Raw genomic sequence first — 19,521 nt, 5'->3', positions numbered from 1 at the left:
ACAATGAACAATACCTATATAGCATGATTAGGACACTACAGCCAATGCACATGTTCATAATAAGTGAGGCTGGGAGCTCCGCTCATCAGTCTGTCTGCCCAACACTTCTGATTTGAACTCATTTAAAGCTTCTCCAAACTTTCACCAGTTGGTTTGATTTTCAGACATCTTCCTCAGTTCAAGTTCTTTCCACTGGGATGGTTGGCTGGCTTTTCAAATTGTATTTATTCCAGCCCAACCGTTTCAGCCCTTCCTAAGAACAAGGATAACGACAGGTATTGCTTGGTCGTGTGAGGCCTTTGAAAAGGAGGTGGAAAGTGTCTCTAACCCCACTACTTGAAAACAGAGATTTGAGGTATGGCAAGAATGTGCTTGTAGCTGTCCTCATAACAACCCTTCCAAATTCAAGCTTTTGTCAGATCACTGTTTACACAAAAGTATGAAAAAAACGTAGTTGACACTAAAGACATACTACAGCGTAAGAGGAAAAATCAGTCTTGACTTTCTTCATATCTAGATATGTAGTCTTTCTTTTCAAAGTGTTTCTTCAGTACGATCCCTGCCATCCAAGGATGAATGGTGGTCAGGTAGTAGAGAAGACCAATATTTTTAGGGGCCTCAACTTCATGTTTATCAGACTTCAGGGAGTGTGTTGCAAATAAGGTATGGAACTACAAGGAGCTAAAGGTCCTACCGTTACTTTGAATTCTGCTCGTACCATCCAGTCCTGCCTCAGATTCAGATTCAGATTCAGACTCAGTTCATTTGAAGCCAAGTAATTTCAGGCAATTTTTTTTACAAACCAAGTAGCACTGTTTAAACTGAGAGCTGACTTCTGGGACTGCTGAACACTCAGAATGGTAATTGAAGCCAATGGGATTTCTGTCTCGGTAAGTGAAGTTCTTTACAGAACAGGCTGAATAAGCTATACTCTGAGACGTCAGACTGGACACCTCATATTAGCAAATGCTTTGACGTTAATCTCTTCATGCATAACTCCAGCTCTGTATGGTCCTAATAATACCTCATATCTCATGTGAGTTAAGTATACCGATTCATGTTTGTCAGGCATTTTGATAGTGTAGTGAAGAGCACCATAGGGAAAAAACCAAACAAAACAAAACAAGAGGAAATGGGTCTTTTGACCTCAAAGCAGGATTTGAATAATGTGCAATAAATAAATCCTGAAGCCACACATTGAATAATGAGAATAAAATGAAACACTGAAGAGCTCATTAACTGAGCATTTTATTTCCTGCATATGGAATAAGACAGAGGACTGTAGAAAAATACATAGATATGATCAAATTTTTCAAGACTATATCATAGTCTTTATCAAAAGATTGATATTTTTGGTCAGCTGAACACAAAAAAAAAGGAAAATAAAGGCTTAAGTTCAGTTCAAAATCAATTTTTTGTTTATTTTTATCACCAAAATAAAAGCATTTTCCTTTCAAGCCACTTAGTTGAATTTTGAAACTAGTTATTACATTGAATTTAAAAATTGTAGTATTTTATTTTCAAAATGTCAAACTGCACTGCTGTGGCTGCTACAAATTTTGAAAGGTATTTTTCAGCTGAAGCCTCCATACAGTTTCCATACATACCTTCAGCTAACCTGAATTTCCATTTTTCATGTAATAAACTATTCAAGTAAAACACTGAAATCACTTCTAGTCTCAGTGTGGGTAGGGAGAGAGGTTGGGTGAAAGCTGAACAACAACCTGAGGCCTGGGAGTTTGAGCTTTAGACTCTGAAAGATCAGTGATTTGGTCTTTTAACTTAGCTTTGGATGTGCAATACAGATGCAACCAATCGTACATGATAGGGGAATACTGGTTAAATTTTATGGCTTTGCAATCCACGACGTTATATTAGATAAGAATCAGCTTTTTCAACTTGAAAAATCTATTTATATTAGCATCTGAAATTTAGCATAAGTATCCTGTTCACCCCCAACATTATATAGAGAGAGATTATATGCTTATATAGGCAATTATTCTTACACTTCAAAACAACAGCAGCAGATAGAGATTAATGTCATTTTATGAAATTAATACGGAGTGCTCTGCTACAGGGTTTCCATTGAAAAGTCAGATAGGGAAATGGGCACGCTTTTTGGTCGAGTTATCACATCTCCTGAAAGGACAGTTCTTTGAGTACTGAGTTTAGGTATATTAGAAGGCAAAAATGACAAAGATACACATTAAGATGAACAGGTGGAGGAAGACAAGGCAGTAGAACAAAATGGGGAAAGAAGAGACACCTAGAGCAAGAGATCTTCAATGGCAATAGGGAAAATCATACAAGGCTAAAGAGACAAATAAGAAAGAAAAGAAAAAAATCAGTGCTACTGCAGCATCCATCAGAGAAAGTAATATTCAGCTGAAAATCTCACTCTTAACTGGAGGCTGAGAATGGTAGGATATGCAGTCTGAAATACTATGAAATCAGAATAATCTGTTTTCTTTCCATACAAAGGTATTCAGCTTAGCTTCTAGCTGAAAAGTCCCCTTAGCAATATTCTCAGTAAATACCCCAAGTATGAGATCATTAAATAAAAATTCAGAAATACTTTGTATTCTCATCAGAAACCAAGTAAATCATCTCTGTTCTAATCAATGGCTTTGACTATGGATTCTGAGTGTCCTTTCCACTACCCTCACAGCTGAGCTTACAGATTTTAGTATTTTTTTTATATCATGTTTGTTAGTTTACTATATAATGTGTGAAGAACTGTAATTACATGAAGAAGGCCAACGCTGCAGATTGCAGAGTGGTAAAATTATTATCTTTTAAATAAATACAAACCCTCCTAACCCTACTACCCATCTGACTTCAATCCATGGTACCACTCCAACAATCAATCACCAGGGGCATTGGACACCCATAATTAGATTATAAAATCATAACTATAGTCATTTTACGTCTGCTTGCATAATTACATCAGCATGCTAATATCCTTTTAATGGTCTCTAATGATGTAATAAGAAATAATGGAATTTATTTGACAGCTACATAACCATTAACAAAACATATTAAGCATAACTATTACTTCCATAAAGATTCAGGCTGTATCCAAAAGTGACAGCTAACATGTTGGATCTTTTCTTCAGTGCTGAAATATTTCTAATTATGAATTCCCCAAATCTATTCCCACTCATCTGCTTCACAGGGCGAGCAAAGTTTATGTCAATGCAAACTTGACAACAAACCAACTGTAGAAGTGGACTGAACGCTCTGGGAGCCAAGCCCGAGGCTATACTGTGAATTGCAGGCCATCGGTTAAAGTTGGCAGGGTTGTGAAAGAGAGAAGATAAGCTAAGCTGATTACTACCATGCATCAACTAATCAAGAACTAACACAGGAATCCGTAGGAATCCATGGCAAAAGGAATTGTTCAGTTACCAAACTCCAAAGCGCAGGAAAAAAATAAAAATATAGGGAAGACCAAAAGATATTTGCAGACAAAGCTAACTAAAGGTAGTAATGTATTTGTGAAGCAGTCCTTTTAAATTAATTTTTTCAGAGAAAAGGACAAGAAACTCTTAATTGAGAATTTAAAGAACTTTAGAAGAACTCACCACTCACCCTCTCTCCTCAGTTCTTCTTACGCTATTCCTATTTAATGTGATGGCTTTGTGTATACTCTCAAATTAACCCTGTGACTCTCATTAACATGTCTTTACTCTGAAATCTTTCCAATAGCCTAAAAAATTCAGGCCTACACTGTTACTTTCTTACCATTCAGAATTCTTGGAGGGGAAAGAGAGAATTGAGAATTTTACACCAAGCTAATACACAGGTCAGAGTTCAAAGTAGACTGGTATGTCATATTCCCACCCCTTTTATAAATCCTTGGTGTCAGGCTTCTTGGTAGTTTTTTTTTACATAATTTTGCCATTTTTTTTAAAAATTGAATCCTTAAGAAAAAGAGTACTTCTGGTTGTCAGTGAAAAAAAAATAATCTAAATCACCTGTGATGCCTTAGGCCAAGTAAAAAGGATATTTCCTGAGAGGCCTCATTCTCACACTTTGATATGTCAATGGTGGGTCAGGAATAACCATGACATCAAGTTTTTCCTGAAACCCCTCTCCATGAGGCCACTCAGAAGCTAACCAGAGCCTTCAAATTCATACAGTTTTCCACTGATGGTTTGCAGTGATGACAAAAGAACAAACCCAGAAAGCTTTAATTCTTTGCTTGGCGAGGCCTCTTTCTAAAGCTTCTACTACTGCTATATCTACTGGCCAGCTCCACATTTCTTTAGCATTTAAGGGGTTTAACCTGAGTCAAAGCATCTCATTTTCTTGAACAAAGAAAATTTATTATGGATGAATTCTTCACTAACTTGAGATTTGGGATAACCTTTCACAGATTTATAGATCTTTTAAAAAGGCAAAGACTGATAAAAATGTTGTGTTGATAGACAGAATGCTCAGTCCTGTTTGGAGTTACTATAATTCATAACGTGCTTTTAAAGTACTGACCATAGAAGTACTTTTGGTACAGTCATATGACTGCATATTAATAGACACAAAATGACCAGCTTCCCCGATCTCGCACATTAAAAAAAGAAAAGGTGGTTCATAGCCAGCTATATCAATAGAGAGATATTTTTCGTTGGAGAATGAATCTACAGCCTGCCAATTGCAATGTTGTTGTGATTTATCAAATGATAAAAAATAACCAAAAGGCTTTATGCTAACAATTAGAAAGGTAGGTGAAAGTGCTCTTGTAGTGTAGATGAATGAAGTTAATGAAGCAGAACTCGTTGATTCCAGCAGAGAAATTGTTCCATGGGATTACCCCTTTAAATGTGCAGTGGACTTTATCTGCTAGTACTCAAAGTCAAGGGTGCAAATTCTCTTTACAAGGAAGACCATATAATATCGTCATTTTTGTAATTTCAATACTCATTTTTCAAAAAAATGCTTTTAATAAAACACAAGCAAAAAGACATGCAGCAATACAAAGACTTTTCTAGCAAACAAAATATGGGAATATTTTCCTTCTAAACAACTAAAGCAAATATGCCTGGTATTTTTCAGGTTTCTAAAAAGATTTTCTCACCAGTAGTCTATTTCTCCCTACAAATACGGTAATAGAAAGGGTAGAAATTTTTTTCCAAATAATAAAAACCACTTCCACTAAAGATATGGCATAAAACACAGTATTAAATGATGAATTACCTTCCCTGGAACTGAAGGATAAACAAAAACCTGGTGGCAGCACAAGTAAGGCTGAGAAAGATGATGCAGTCCAGCAGCCTGACTCATGGGCCGCAAACAAGCAGCCCCAAACCCTCCGAAACATAGGCAGGAACTGGATGATATCCAGACATCAGTTATTTTCTGTGCGCCAGGCTGTGACTTCTTTCCAGCAAGCTGTCAAACCCCTCCCACTGCTGACCCTTCTTTTCCATTACTTTTCTATCAAACTTTCTTTATTTTCTTTTTACAAAGGAAGACTTAAGTTTTGTGAAGTAAATGTTCCTACAAAAAATGATTTCAGAAAATCCCCAATCTAAAAATTTGTACCGGACATGGCAATTCATAGCCTCCTAGTCCAAGAGATTAACATGCAGAGCATTCATCAGTATGAATCAACTGAAGAAAAAAAAGCAGCTCATCATAGCTGAACTCCCTGTGACTTGCTAAATGAGTAGCTGACAAAGCGGCACGACCTAGTATGCCATGTGCCAGACTCAAAGCCAGGGACCCAAGTTTCTATCCATCTCTGATGTCATTTTCCCCCTCAGCAATGCTGGGTATAATGACTCTTCACAAGACTTTCTTCATCTAGAAACTGTTAAATAAGGTTGGCAATATTTTTACAGCACTTTGAACAGACTATTTTTCCCTATGGAAGGATAGGAAAAGTTCAGTCTTTATCATTTTTTCAACATAATTTGTTCCTGTGTGTAGGGGATGTTAGAAAGATCATCATGATATTCTTTTTTGTCTCTTGCACACTCTCATTAATTTTGGCATTAAAGAGTAGATATTTCCTTGTAAGACAAACTATTCAAAAATAATGAGAAAACCAAAAAAATAAAAAGGGGCGAATTCCATGTACGTACTTGACATCATCGAAGGCACTCATCTGCAGCTTCAGGAGATCTGCCACTTCCTTTATTAACTCCAAGCCCTTTTCCACACTCAGGGGGCTGTTGAAAGGGAGCAAGAAAACAGAGCGTTACGAAAATGGAACTCATCAATACTTGAGAGGCTAAAAGTCCCAAAAGAGTTATCACCTTGGCCTCTTAGAGTCTGAAAGCCACCACTAACTGTATTCCTGTCACATAGTGATCGTGATATCAAGGGAATTGGGATCAGGTGCTTCTTCAGGCATGATGAATCACCTGAATTTTCCAGCAATAAGACAAACAATAAGGTGTAAATGGAATTGTTAGGAAGTGTAATGGGCCCATGATGCAGCAACCAGTTCATCTCAGTCCTCAATAAAAAATGTAATAAAGTAAAAGGACAGAAAGAGAGAAAAGGATTGACGAGACAAGGAGGGAAACAAACAATGAAAGTCAAATTGCAGGCTCGGTATCAAATGGACAAGGGAAAAGCGTATTTTTAAATTCATTAGTTTTTAAAATGAATCTTCACCCAGTGAAAGGATACAAAATTATTATGGATTTGAAAGTAAACAATGGAGCAAGGCACACAGTCCAGAGGACACTGATTAGATACATAGGATTTAGTCTGGTGTGTGCATGCATTGCTGACAGAGCCCACTTTAAATCTTTTTAACCTTTGTCAATGCCACATTTACATTTTTTAATTTAGAAAACAGGTTACAATCAAGCCTAACACAGGACGACTGCTATCATTTAAAAAAGCACTTATCTAGATGCAAAATTTATATTTGCAAAAATTTCAGGTTATTGGAGTTGTTACAACTCTAAAGATGCATTAAGAACATTCTGTTCCTAAAATACAGACCATACCTTGTTTAGTTGTTGTTCAGTACTGCCGAACCAAGTACGAAAGTATTAAGAAAGTAAAAGATAAGGAAAAGATATAACAATGTCCAGTGAGAACAACAGATACAACATTCCCTGTCTAAATCATGATTATAGAATTATTCTCAACATTGTTAAAGCCCCAAAGATCATAAAATTAAACCTTACAAGCTTGATACTTATCTAACTTATGCCACAGTAAATCAGAAACAACTTTGATGAGACTAATCCAGGGGAAAAAGGTTCTGTGTTTTTTCCTTCAAGGATTTATAACAAGTAGGAGGTGTCAAAAAATGTACAATTAGACATGATCTTTTCAACTGGACTAAGGGGAAAAAAAGGTTTTTTCAAAGCTCTGCACCTATGTTATTATTTCTGCTTCACAGTGAAAGTTTTTGAATCTAATTTTATATCACAGTAATCATTGCCACAATTTTATTTATTGTCTGCAATGAACACTGTTTATTCATTTATTTATTTATTTATTTACTTATTGCACTGGGTTCTGCATACACTGCCCTAAGGGCACCTCTATTTAAATAATGGGATGTCTCATGTGGATCTCGGTTAGGACAGAATTGCTCAGCCTCCTTTCATGCTACTAGCCCAAAATGCTCAAGAGACCTCCTGTCACACAAGCAGAGGTAGCCCCTCAAGGCACCAGATAAATTTAGTTTTTCTAGATGTCTAAGACAGAAATGTTCTTGTGTGAAAGTAACAAAAGAACCTGATTGTTTCTGTAAGGAAAAAAATGTACTATAGATTATTCATAAAACCCTTATATTTCAAGGACTGACAGTGGGTAGAAACATGATTATTCCCATCACTATGAATGCAGATTGTCATAGTGACTCAGGGGCTTATGTGTTAATTAAATCTTTTCTCCCAAAGATGTTGGCTTAAATTTTATGGAAATGACTGGTGTCTGCAAGTGGGCTTTTACTGTAATAGCAAGTCTACACAGCAGTGCAGGCAAAGTCTGCTGTGTACATTGGTGTCTTTTTTTTCACCAGGGGACTCTCATTTGTAAAAGCTCAACCTCCTACTCCCTGCTTACTCCTCCTCCCCTGAAAAGGCATTCCCCAGCTTCAAAAACAAGGTATGCTGCTACAAGCCAATGTAGCAACAGTAATGGGAGATGTGATCATGGCATTTGAATCCTACAACCCAGCAAGAATGCTGGAGAGAAAATGGTGCTGGAAGGCCATTCTTTTCCAAGCCTGAGCATCCAGGAGCAGTCTTAGTAACTCTCATCCTATACCAGACTAAAACACATACATAGGTTCACAAAATCACATGCAGTTTGTTAGGCTAAGAAATTGTCATTCATAATGGCACAGGAAAGCTGCGGAACCAGTACTCTTTGGTATCAGTACTATTATTGATCACACTACCACATTTGAGGATTCACATTAAGAATGATTAATTTATATCACGATATTCTCCAGTGCAATTTTTCTGACTTCTTAACAATTGATACATACTAGTACTGTCTATTACAGTTCTGTTACAGTTGTATTGTAGGAGAGTTGAATATTCAAAACCTTCCTCTAAAAACGCCAGAACGTTATTCTCCACACCCTATTTCTGCTTTGCTTTTGTTTAGTGTTGCATTTTGCTCAATGTTGCAGGGTTTGTGCAGTGATTGCCTTTAGCTTTGTTTACACAGAGAGAATACACCATTCCCACCAGCACAGCATTAAGCAAACTAGCCTACCTTGCAACAGCACAGTACACTGACATCACCCATCTGATTTCAGGTTTATACAAGGACTGTTACTAGAAGACAACTTGCAAACATCACCTATCCTCCCGCCCGTGGTGCTCCCACACGTCCCCAGTGCAAGCACACAGTACTTGTGGAACAGCCACTATTTGAGATCTTTCACATACTATACTATACTTGGGTTTTGGCTTGCTTGATTCAGTCCTACAGGGAAAGAAGTTTCTGTATTATAGAGTGGGGTTTTTCTTATGAATATGATTCATCTATTGATTGTGAGGGTTCAACAGCTGTGGAATTAATTCAAGGGAAAGTGTTACAGAAACCAAGAAAGAAAGACAAAAAATGGTTGTTCAGGTAAGGAACAAATAGTGAGATACTCCAGACGGAAATTGTAATAGTAGAAAAAAGACTCTTTAGACAACCCTGACAATGAAACTATTTTATCAAGGCCAAAGACTTGGAGAAAAGCTAAGGGTGGGGAGAGCATTCATACTACTTTGTCCGAACTGTTAAGATGGTCATTTCAGTTCCCTATAGTGGGGGAGGAGAGAGGGAAACCTCTTTTTAGTGACAGGCCTTGGGGACACTCGGAGCAGCACGGCACAGAGTGAGTCTCTGGGCTATGGCCCCTCAGTTTCCAGACATGCTACGACACAGGTCCAACTCATATGCATCTTCTTTTGGGAGCCTGTGATAACATATTTCAGTACACCATTGCAGTACACCAGTAATGGTAAACCCTTAAAAGAGAAATCACAACTTACATAGGCCTCAGAGATACAAAGCATATACTGGAAAAAAACCAGAAGAAGCAAAAGGCCTACCCATGGATGCTATTTATGCTTTGCAAGTTCTCTTGAGGCTGGCTAACCCTTCCTATGTCAAAGAAAATTAATGACTCTTGCAGTGTCTTTAACAGTCCTTCTTGATTTTACCACTACTTTTCTTGATTGCCTTGAAGGTTTCTGATCACCTTTGATCTAAATTTTGGCCTTGGAAAGAATAAACTGTTGGATGGCATAGCACCTTTTTGCAGATGACATAGGTGTTGCCCGCTGAGATCTTGAGACAGTGGTTACTTTGGGTTTCCTATCTTTGCTCTCATTTCACTTGCTGTAGATTTCTCTTTTGCATCTTCTTTCAAGTTAACTGTGCTAAGATACGATAATAGCCAAACCAAAATGTGATACATCTCACAGTTCAAAACAATCCTTTTGAGGTCCTTTTTAGGTTTCCATCTCCAGTTCTCTACAGCTTGGAAGATGAAAAGAGAGAAAGAAAATATGGAAAATTCATGTATAACTAACTAGCTAACTTCCATTGCTTTATCTTCTAATGCCATCTCTGTTTGTGAGTGCTAGCCTAAATATTATTTTTCAGTTGACAGATTCAGACCCTACTGAACCAGTAGCGGAACTCTGTCTCTCTCAGATGCCAATCCCTATCTCATATTATTTGTAGAATATAGTTTGTTTGACAGGTTAATGACAATGAAGAAATAAATGGGGAATGAAATATAAATATTTCCTTTGGGGTTTATGTAGATACATATAGTTTTAAAGTCTGTCAATGTCATCTGCAAAATATTTCACGGCTCCTTTTGTTTAATCTCACTTTTCAGGGCACAGCTCTTGCACTAAACTCATTATACCTGCTGGAGCATATGGCTTATATCTCTGCTAAAAATAGCCAATGTTATATGTTAGTATTACATTATCCCCGCAGATGAAAGGACTCCCCAGCTCAGTGCAAGAATCTGATGTCATGATTTAACATCATGACATAACCATGAAAACTTCCCTATCCATTTTAACCATGTGAAAAATAAATAATCTAATCCATACCTACTTGTCTGAGCTAAAATAATCATGAGCCAATCAGCTCCCTATAACTTCATCAAGAGTTTTGTCTAACAACAACAACAAAAAAGCAGATCTAGGTTATAAAGCTGTATTATTTAGAAATGAATCTGAAATAAAAGTACAGGAATAAATATCTCTTAACTTCATTGTGAGCTGCTAAGCACTTCTGAAAATTAGCATAATCCATTTAAATGCTCAGGAGTGGATTTGGGAGCCCAACTTTATGTAATTGTTTGTTAAAATGTTTCCACAAAGTGTACTGGATGTTGAATACAGGAAAATTAGATTGCCTGGTGAAAATAACATTCTGTATCTTCCAATATCTAAATCCTTCCCAGTGAGGGAGCTGAAAACAGAAATATTTTAACAGTCCACTTACAGAGGTAATTTAAATAATAGAACACTGGATTATAGTCTCCCTCTGCTATTGTCTATTAAAGATTTCACTTTTCATTTGCACAATTTACAAGAAAAGTACAGTGATGAGGAGTCATTTCTAAAATCTGGTCCCAGAAAGTTGGCACAACTTAGAACAATCCCATTAAGTGATTTTCTTCTCAGTCACTGCTACAAAATGTATAGAATTTACTAGCCTTTTTTTTTTTTTAATTTGTCTATACTGTCTTCAGTGGTTTTATACATAAGTGAGAGAAGATCTGTTGCTGGATGAATTATGAATGATGATGAGAATATGCCTTCATGTGGAAGAGGCCTATCAAGTTACCCTGGTCAAGACATCTTCCTGACCCCCAATTTCACTACCCATAAAATGAAGGCATGACACCAACTTTCTTTGTCAGATGCCTAGTATTGTTATATAAAAGACTGTTATTATTTGACTTGCATCCCTTCTGGATCTAAGAATAGAAAGAGCAGCACTACTGGCTGTCCCTAAAGGCTAGATATATATTTCTCCCTACCAAATATGGAGATGTTGTTGTAGTACTGAATACCACGTAACCCAAAAATTAACTTTTAGTTATAATAAAAATTTCTCTCATTCCCTACCAAAAATTTTGTTCCAAACTTTTTCAGCACAGGGGATCTGACTGGTTTTAGAGCACACCTGGCTGATTTCAGAGCATATTTAGAGCACCTGGATCCAGGTAAAGATACCTTCTCCCTCACTGGTGAGTTAGTAGCTTTGCTAAATGCCTGCTATGGGCAAATGGAGTAGGAGGCAAGAGTTACGGACCAGATGTGCCTCACGAATGGCCAATTAGAGCACTTCAACAAAAGAGTAGTGCTGAATATTGGATGCTGATCTCAAGACCAGTTGAGCTTCATGCTGCAATTATCTGAACAATGCTACAAATGGATGCCACGTTTCCAAGAAGTTCCCAAGATAAACTACAGATGTGATGAGTGAGAACAACTACTTTGAGTAATGGGTTGCCTGTTTTTGACCTGGACCTAATGATTTATGCATTCAAGGCTCAAAGCTTCCCCTTCTGGTTAAAGAACAAGAAGGAAACATGTAAATGAAGGAACAGGAGGAGTTCTGCAGGGAGCAACACCGGCAGCATGGCCAGCTCTGCATGCTGAGCTAAATGGAGCTCAAACTCTAATAAAAGCCAGTGGGCAATGTCAAAGGGAACAAGAAGAAAAACAGAAGTAAACAATGATGAAAACTGTATGTTCTGTATTTCCCAACATTCTTGTCAAAACAATCCTATAAATTGATCCATTTTGGTAGTGAAAAATCTGATCCAGTTATACAGATGGCTTGATTGCTAGCGTTTGCCAAGCCTGCTCCCAGCCCAAGGAGAGCAACATGTAGCTCAATGTTACACTGAGGTTATGTCAGTCTCGCAAGCAGTTGCTCTCATTTGCTTTTCCTCCTCCCAATTGCCAAGTGTCTTCAGAAACCCACTTACTGAACTCTGAAATGGTCCCTTAGTGCCGTCATTCAAATTATGTATTGTCTTTACCAGACTGTACCTAGTGCCCTTCCAATACTCTGTTTAGCAATTGTAATGCAGCACTGTAATGGACATCCAGTCAGGCCTGTCAGATTAGTTCAATTGAATCATTTTCTGCAAAAATGAAGAATAATCTACAGTACAGAAACAGGCCTGACATTGGGAATTGCACTCCTTAAACCTAAATGTCAGTCTAATCCCCAGTGAAATCTTAAGTAAGGTAGGGTTCAATCCACCTAAAATTTGCTTAAATCGGGACACAGGCAATGAAGGCCAGCTTGCCCATTTTTAAGAGTGCTGAGCACTGCACTAAAATCGCAACACATTTCTCTACAGCCTGAAAGTTGCCTAAGTGCTGCTTAACAGCAGTCCTTCTGGCAGTATCAGAAAGTGCATTTTCTAGGGAGGTAAATGCCACTCTCACACCCAGCCTCAGTTTTGCTATCCAAACTTGAGCACAGTGGCATCTCCACTCCACCCATTTCTCCTGAAGAAGGTTCAAAAGTTTGGCTACACCTGTGTTCAGCTTGAATAGTGTTGAATCCACATCTCAACCAGAGCAAGGTAGAACCTGAACCCAGCACCTAAGACTTTTGGGGAGGAGACATTTTTTTTTTTAATGTTTACTTTAAAAACACTTTCAATATCTACTAATGTAAAATACACACATGCTTGAAAACTAAGTTTGGACCAGCAGTGTTCCTTCCTCCCAAGTGCTGCAAGTTAAAAGTCATGTTCTCTCTTGCATGTTGTCTATCTTCCTCTGTTGCTTTTTTTGCCTGAAGATGAATGACTGGGCCATCAAGAGGATGATGGACAGTGCTATCACTCAGGGCTGGCACATAGAGCGCTCTCCCAGGATGTGGGAGTTAAACCTGTTCAGACTAACTTCAATAACATCTCTTCCATCTCCTCCTTCACTTTCTAACCCCTGCAGTAATAAGCAGAAGACAGGCAGAAGATACTACACACGGTGCCTTTTAGCAGAGGAGCACTGGACACACTGGATCCCAGAACAGCCTACTTGTTTGGCACGTCTCTGTGAAACAGGGAGATACCTTGCAGTCTGGGCTGTCTTCTGGAGTCTCCACAAGTCCCTTCTAATCAGTGGAGGAAAGGAGGTGCCTAACTTCTCTGCGTGGGTATGTCTTCATTTGTCTCTCAGGGAGCTCAATGATGTCAAATGAAGCGGATGACATCCCCATCCTTGGGGAAGGTGTGCAGCATCCAGCAGCTCTAAGTTTAGCACTTAAATGAGACAGTCTGGTTTTCACCCTAAATTCTGAAATAACTGCATTTCAGCTTTAAACCTAGAAATGTGCCTTAAAAGGAAAAGGTATTAACCACATGGATAACAAGACAGATGCTCAACGCTTTTGAAAACAGAAGCTGAATGGACTAAATCTGTTGAAGAATTTAATTTCAGTAATCAACTTTTATTAAACAATGAGAGGTACATGTAGATTATGCCCTGCAGGTGAAAGCATTGGGTTAGAACTGTAGGATTCTTTCTCAGTTGGGCCTTTACCCTACAGATTCACATGTCAGCAAAAATAATCTACCAGAAGACCTAATCTGACAACCACCTGGATGGGTTCACCAAAAATCACTGCCTTCTAGTGGTGGTACCTTACTGTAGAAGCTAATCTGAGGCTTGAGCTGACAAACATAATTTTGTTGGTCCTGCTTACCTCTGTATTTATTTTGAGTGTTTATAACTAGGATTTTTTAACACTTGTTCACTTAGTAGGTACACACAAGAGCTTCTTTCATGTTGAAGATTTTCTTTTTTTAGTACTGATCTTGGATACATTTTTTTTTCCTCTAGTCTTTTTAAACACTGAATTTTAAGAAGGGTGCACTCTGCAGTTTAAAATAATTATTTAAGAAAGTTTCACCTGGCCATTTCTCAATAATGACTGTGCATTAACATCAAATTGGCTTCCTCTCATTGACAGGGCAACAGTCTCTAACAGTATCACTTTCTTAATATGCAGCACAGTCTCCTTAGTACTGCAGATAAAAAGCTAAACCTAAAAAAAAATAAAAAATCAAAGTTCAGAAATCTGGGTCTGGAATACCATATAAAATGCTTTAGAGGGTCAAATAAAGAGGCCACCTTTAGGATGAATAATGTTGAGGACTGGCTTTCTCCGGCTGCTAAAACCATTTGGCAGCAGCATGGGCATTGACGAGGCTGCAGGTAAGCTCCCTGCTGATGGGAAGCTGGGAGGAACAGCCCAGCCAGCTCCAGCACAAGCTGCCATCCTCCCTCCATGCCTGGAAAAGAGCCGGTATATTTGTCACAGGGCTCAGGCTGAGCGATGAGACTCTGAGGTGTATGGAGGCATGTCAGAGCTTCTTTAAAATGACTTCCAGATACGCTAGGAACTGTCTGTTTGCTTATTATTTGCTCTAACAAATACAAAAGATTAAATCTAGTAGAGGGAGTCTATTTGAACAGGTGACAGTAGCTGCAGCACTTCTAACCACCACCTTCGCAGGCCAGTACCTGATTCCTTTCACACCGTATCTCCACTCTCAGTGCATTGCTTCGCAAGGAGAAGCAGAGGAGCCAGAATGCCAGGACTTGAGCACTGCCTCTCCATGGGCAAGAGGCTGGTGCATACCAGCTATGACTGCTTTGCCTGCTAAAAGCAGTCAAGAGAAAAGGGTAAAGAGGGGGGAAGCAATTTCCAGTTCCTGCTGCTGGGATCAAGAAGGAGCGAGAAGAGCAGTTGCTGAAGGGAGCACATCCCCAGCAGTACGTACTGACCCCAGACCTTGAGTCAGTTCTCCGCAGCAGCCACCAGCACAAGAGTACAGGTTATTTTAAACCACCTCGGACATGGTACTGCCTGATTTTCCTAAGCCAGCACTAAGTACAGGAGAGTCCAAAAAGAAGACCTAAGAAATAAAATAAAGTCAAAGATAATTCTGGAAAAGTTCTGAAGGAGGGCAAGAGGACTGGTCAGCTGAGATACATCTCTGTAAGGACTACCTAGGAGAAACAATGCTGTGACAGACACAAACTGTTAGTTCTTTTTTTTTTTTTTTGTCTTGGGCACTGTTGTGTTCACACTGCTAAAAATCAAGAAAAATAGATGTTAAAAATATTGTCCAGTAACAGTATTCAACATTGGCCTCAGCTCCCTGAGGAAAAATTTAAAAGATGTGAGGGTTGCTATGAAATTGCCAGTATTCAAGCAGTTGCCCAAAACCCAGTTTAAAAGTAGCAAAACACCCATATTCTATCCCAGGAGTACTAGGGACACCTGACCAAATAAATGAGAATATTATATATGAAAAGACCAGATTCCAACTGACTCAGTTTCTGACTCCAGCGGTCAGATACAAAAATGGTGCCATTTTATCCTTACATGAACCTCATGAAACACATGAACCTCGTCTTTCCAGATTGGGATGATAATCTCAGCCATGCACTCTGTTTCGAAGTGCACCCACTGCACTGCAGCCTAGGCAAAGAACAGAGATCAGAAATCAGTCCCTCTTGCCTTGTACGCTGCAGAAAGAGTATTCCAGCTGAAAATAAATAAATAAGACTACGGTATAATTCTACAAACAATTAGTTAATGTGACCATGTATATGCTCATTACTTATAAAAATATCTCTTTTAAAAAAATCTGCTGCTGAACTCTCGACCTCAGTGATATGTATTAGACTAGTTTCTGTTTTAGAAATACACAGCAAGGAGATGGGCCACTGACTTCAGGATTTGCTTGCCTTCATTTAAATTTTCAAGTCTGAAAATATGCGCCACCATACCAAGGGCAGGATTCATGTATCTAAAGACAGCAAATCTTTTCTTCAAAATTTTCCACAGCCTCAAAGACCAGACTATGAGGAGTTTTAAGAATACATTTTCTTTTTCTTTTTTTCCAAAAAGAACTATTTTTGTTAATGTCTATTATTCTGTCACACTTCTTCCAGCTGAATTTCATCTACCGTTGTGCTCCTTAATCCCTCAATGTATTTAAATCCATCTGGAATTTTTCTAAATCCCCCATAGTTCTTCCTAAAAGAGACAATTTGCCCATGGGGTACCACTAATCTCTCTACACGCTGAGAAGCAGCAGTTCATGACGAATCTTCCTCTCCTGTCTCATAACCAGTTCTTAATCCGCAGTGACACCCTGGCCCTTGCTCTGTGACTCACTCTCCTTAAAGTCCCTATGAAGAGCATCCCATTTATCTCCTGTTGATTTGAAGGGTAGGTACAACTTGCAGTTTTGCTGATACAGCAGCTTTTCTCCCAGGAGAGTCTGACGTATCTCATCAGAAGGCGCTTTGCTCCTGAGGGTCTTCCAGGTGCAGAGCTGCCGCGAAGGAGAAGAGAGGGTCCCTGGCACTGCCTTCTGGAGGCCGAGGCTCAGTGGCCTTCGGATATAAATAGGCAAGGCTTAAAATGTGAATACTAGCTTATCGTTGATGTGGTCCGAGAGCTGGTGATCACAGCACTGCTCCACCTCAGAGAAGCTGAAAACAATACTAGGAAACCTTTTATTTTAAGGACACCGTTTAATTTTTTTTTCTCTATTCTATTTTTTTTTCTTCTTTTTTTTTTTCTGCTAAGATTAGTAAATATTTTAACAAGCAACATAATGGAAAACTCAGCTACTGAAGTATGAAATAGAAGGATGTGAACCTCTTTGTCTGTAAATTTCAGTAGTAACTGAACTATGGAAGGGCTTCTGATGCTATCACAATAAACAGACATAGCTTTACCAAGGTTTCTCAAGAGATTTTCACTCCCCTCTTCCCACTGACTCCCATCTCCTGGGAACTGGCTTCACAGCACTTTCTAGCACACCAACACCACTATTCTCTGACCTGAAAGGTCACTTACCAAACCTGGCTGATTTAGCTACTAGCTACCAATACCTGAGCCACATGCCCTGCAATCCAGAGGAAAGATATCACGTTTGCCCGAGGAGGCAATAAATGGTAAATGGTGTCATCTACACATGTCCCATGGAAGGAGTGAGGGCTCCTGCCACCTTAGGTAACACAGGGCATGTCAGAGAAGACATGGCAACACAGTGACATGACTCTCCCATTCTCATCAGGTTGGCAACCACCAGTAAAAAGCTATTGAATCCAGCCTTCTTCAACTCCTACTTCTCTTTTTCTAGACACAAAGGAAGTCTCACTCATCACAGGAAAGATGCATTTTATCCATACGGTGGAGAAGAAACAGACATTAGAGTGGTTTGCTCCAGGTCACAGAGGAGGTAAGTGGCATAGCAAGGACTACTGGGAATGTTTTAACATCAAAGTAATTTATAGTGTTGCCGTTAAATTCTTTGAGCCTACCAAGCCTAAAAAAAACCATTTAGACACCAAAATTGTATTTATTTCTCTTGTCTGGAAGTGCCCCTGAGAGTAACTCATCCAATAATCTATAATGAAAGTCCTGGGCACTGATGCTTCAAGTCCATGGCATTACAACAGCCTCCCTTGTCTGCCTGAGTTTGAGTCTTTTGTCCGTGTTTCAGTGTAGTCTCATATATCTTGAAGCATACGTCCCTGGTAAAGACTTAGAGAAGGAATGTATTTCAGCGCTAAGTGGATTTAATTTGGTTTGAACACAGTCCGTGCCTTAAATTTAGTTAAATAATGATTAATTTTGTAAATGGTTGACATTTATTCAGGATTCATGAAAGCAACCAAATAACTTCTGAGCACAGAGCTACTCACCAGATTGTTTGAGAGCTGCCTGACTTCACAGCGCTGTTATTGTAATCATTCTAAAGACACTGCAATTTTATTGCATTGGGCTGCAGTTTCATTTTTCTATGCTTGTTTCCTCAAAGGCTTTATTAGCCATAAAACCTTTTTAAGCTTACTTCTGTTTTGACAGCTCAGCGAATTCCCACTTTCCGTAATTTTTTCCCTCTTTTCCCACCACCAGTAAGTGTGAATTTAAACCTCTTAATACAGACAGGTTCAAGTCCAGACCAATTTGTAACACAAATGACACTTTCTAAAAATCAATGGCAGTGGTCAGGCTATGAAGGTCAGAGGAGATAACGGCATCATGGAAACACAAGAGTGATAGAGAAGTCGAGAAGGATCAAGTCTCTAGAGTTATAATGGAAGTATGACACTGTGCCAGCCTGTACTTGCATTACTTCAAACACACACTACCTCCAGCTGTGTTAATAGCAACAACAAATTCATACAGATGCTTTGTCGCTAGCATAAGCATGGAAATAATGGCAATAATTTGTGCCATAATTGTGATGTCCTCCTTTCTGAGGCTGAAACGGACCCCACCAAAATACTCCCTAATGCTTTTTAAGCTGAATGGTAGAAACAGTGCTGGAGTCCCCTTGTCATGAACCCTGAATCTCTGATGCAAAAAATACTTGAAGATGCAAAATTGTTCTTTCATATCAAATTACTCCTTCATAAAAATAATTAATAAATGAGATTGAGGACAACTGATCATACACATTTTAATGCACTTCCGACTTTTCATTCTTTCCCTTCCTTCATATCTTCCCTCTTCCTTCAAGGCAGCTTAAAGCCCAGACCAATTTATAATGCAGATGGTTTAAATTAAAAATGACAAAGAATATCCAACAACCTACTATTAAAGAAGCACAAAAATTTCTGTAAGAGATCCAAACTTTAAGGATTTTAAAACTGACTTTTTATAAAAATCACTCTGCACACTACTAAGAAATTAAATTTATTTTTATAGCAGATATACCTAGTCTTTAGATTGTGGCATACCTTCTTCAAACAAGTGCCAGTGGAAAACCAGAATATCTACTTGAAAGAAAAATTAAAATATTTTCTCTGTTCCGATTTATTCTCTGTGTTCTGAATTAGTCCTCACTGATTTTCTCCTTAATAAATTTCATTTGCGTGAAATAAAAATGACTTAGAGTGAGATTAATATTACTTCATTCTAAGTGGTCAGGCATTTACATTGTGTACACGTTATCCGAGTTAAGAAATTCCAAAAAAATTTCAGGTGTGAAAATTAAATGATGGCATTTTTATA

At 38.5% G+C, this 19,521-nt stretch overlaps 1 protein-coding gene across 1 annotated transcript in view; it reads right to left on the bottom strand.

The window, feature by feature from the left end:
* The window catches only part of PTPRN2 (protein tyrosine phosphatase receptor type N2), a 664,689-nt gene that overhangs the window by 372,457 nt on the left and 272,711 nt on the right, over positions 1 to 19,521 (bottom strand). The window contains 1 exon segment of the mRNA XM_069799855.1: positions 6,084 to 6,170. Coding sequence (XP_069655956.1) covers positions 6,084 to 6,170 — 87 coding nt within the window.

The sequence above is a fragment of the Haliaeetus albicilla genome, chromosome 2 (assembly GCF_947461875.1).
Source record: "Haliaeetus albicilla chromosome 2, bHalAlb1.1, whole genome shotgun sequence".
Lineage (NCBI taxonomy): Eukaryota > Metazoa > Chordata > Aves > Accipitriformes > Accipitridae > Haliaeetus > Haliaeetus albicilla.
Note: the sequence above shows the minus strand (reverse complement) of the source record. Positions and strands in the feature narration are given on the sequence as shown.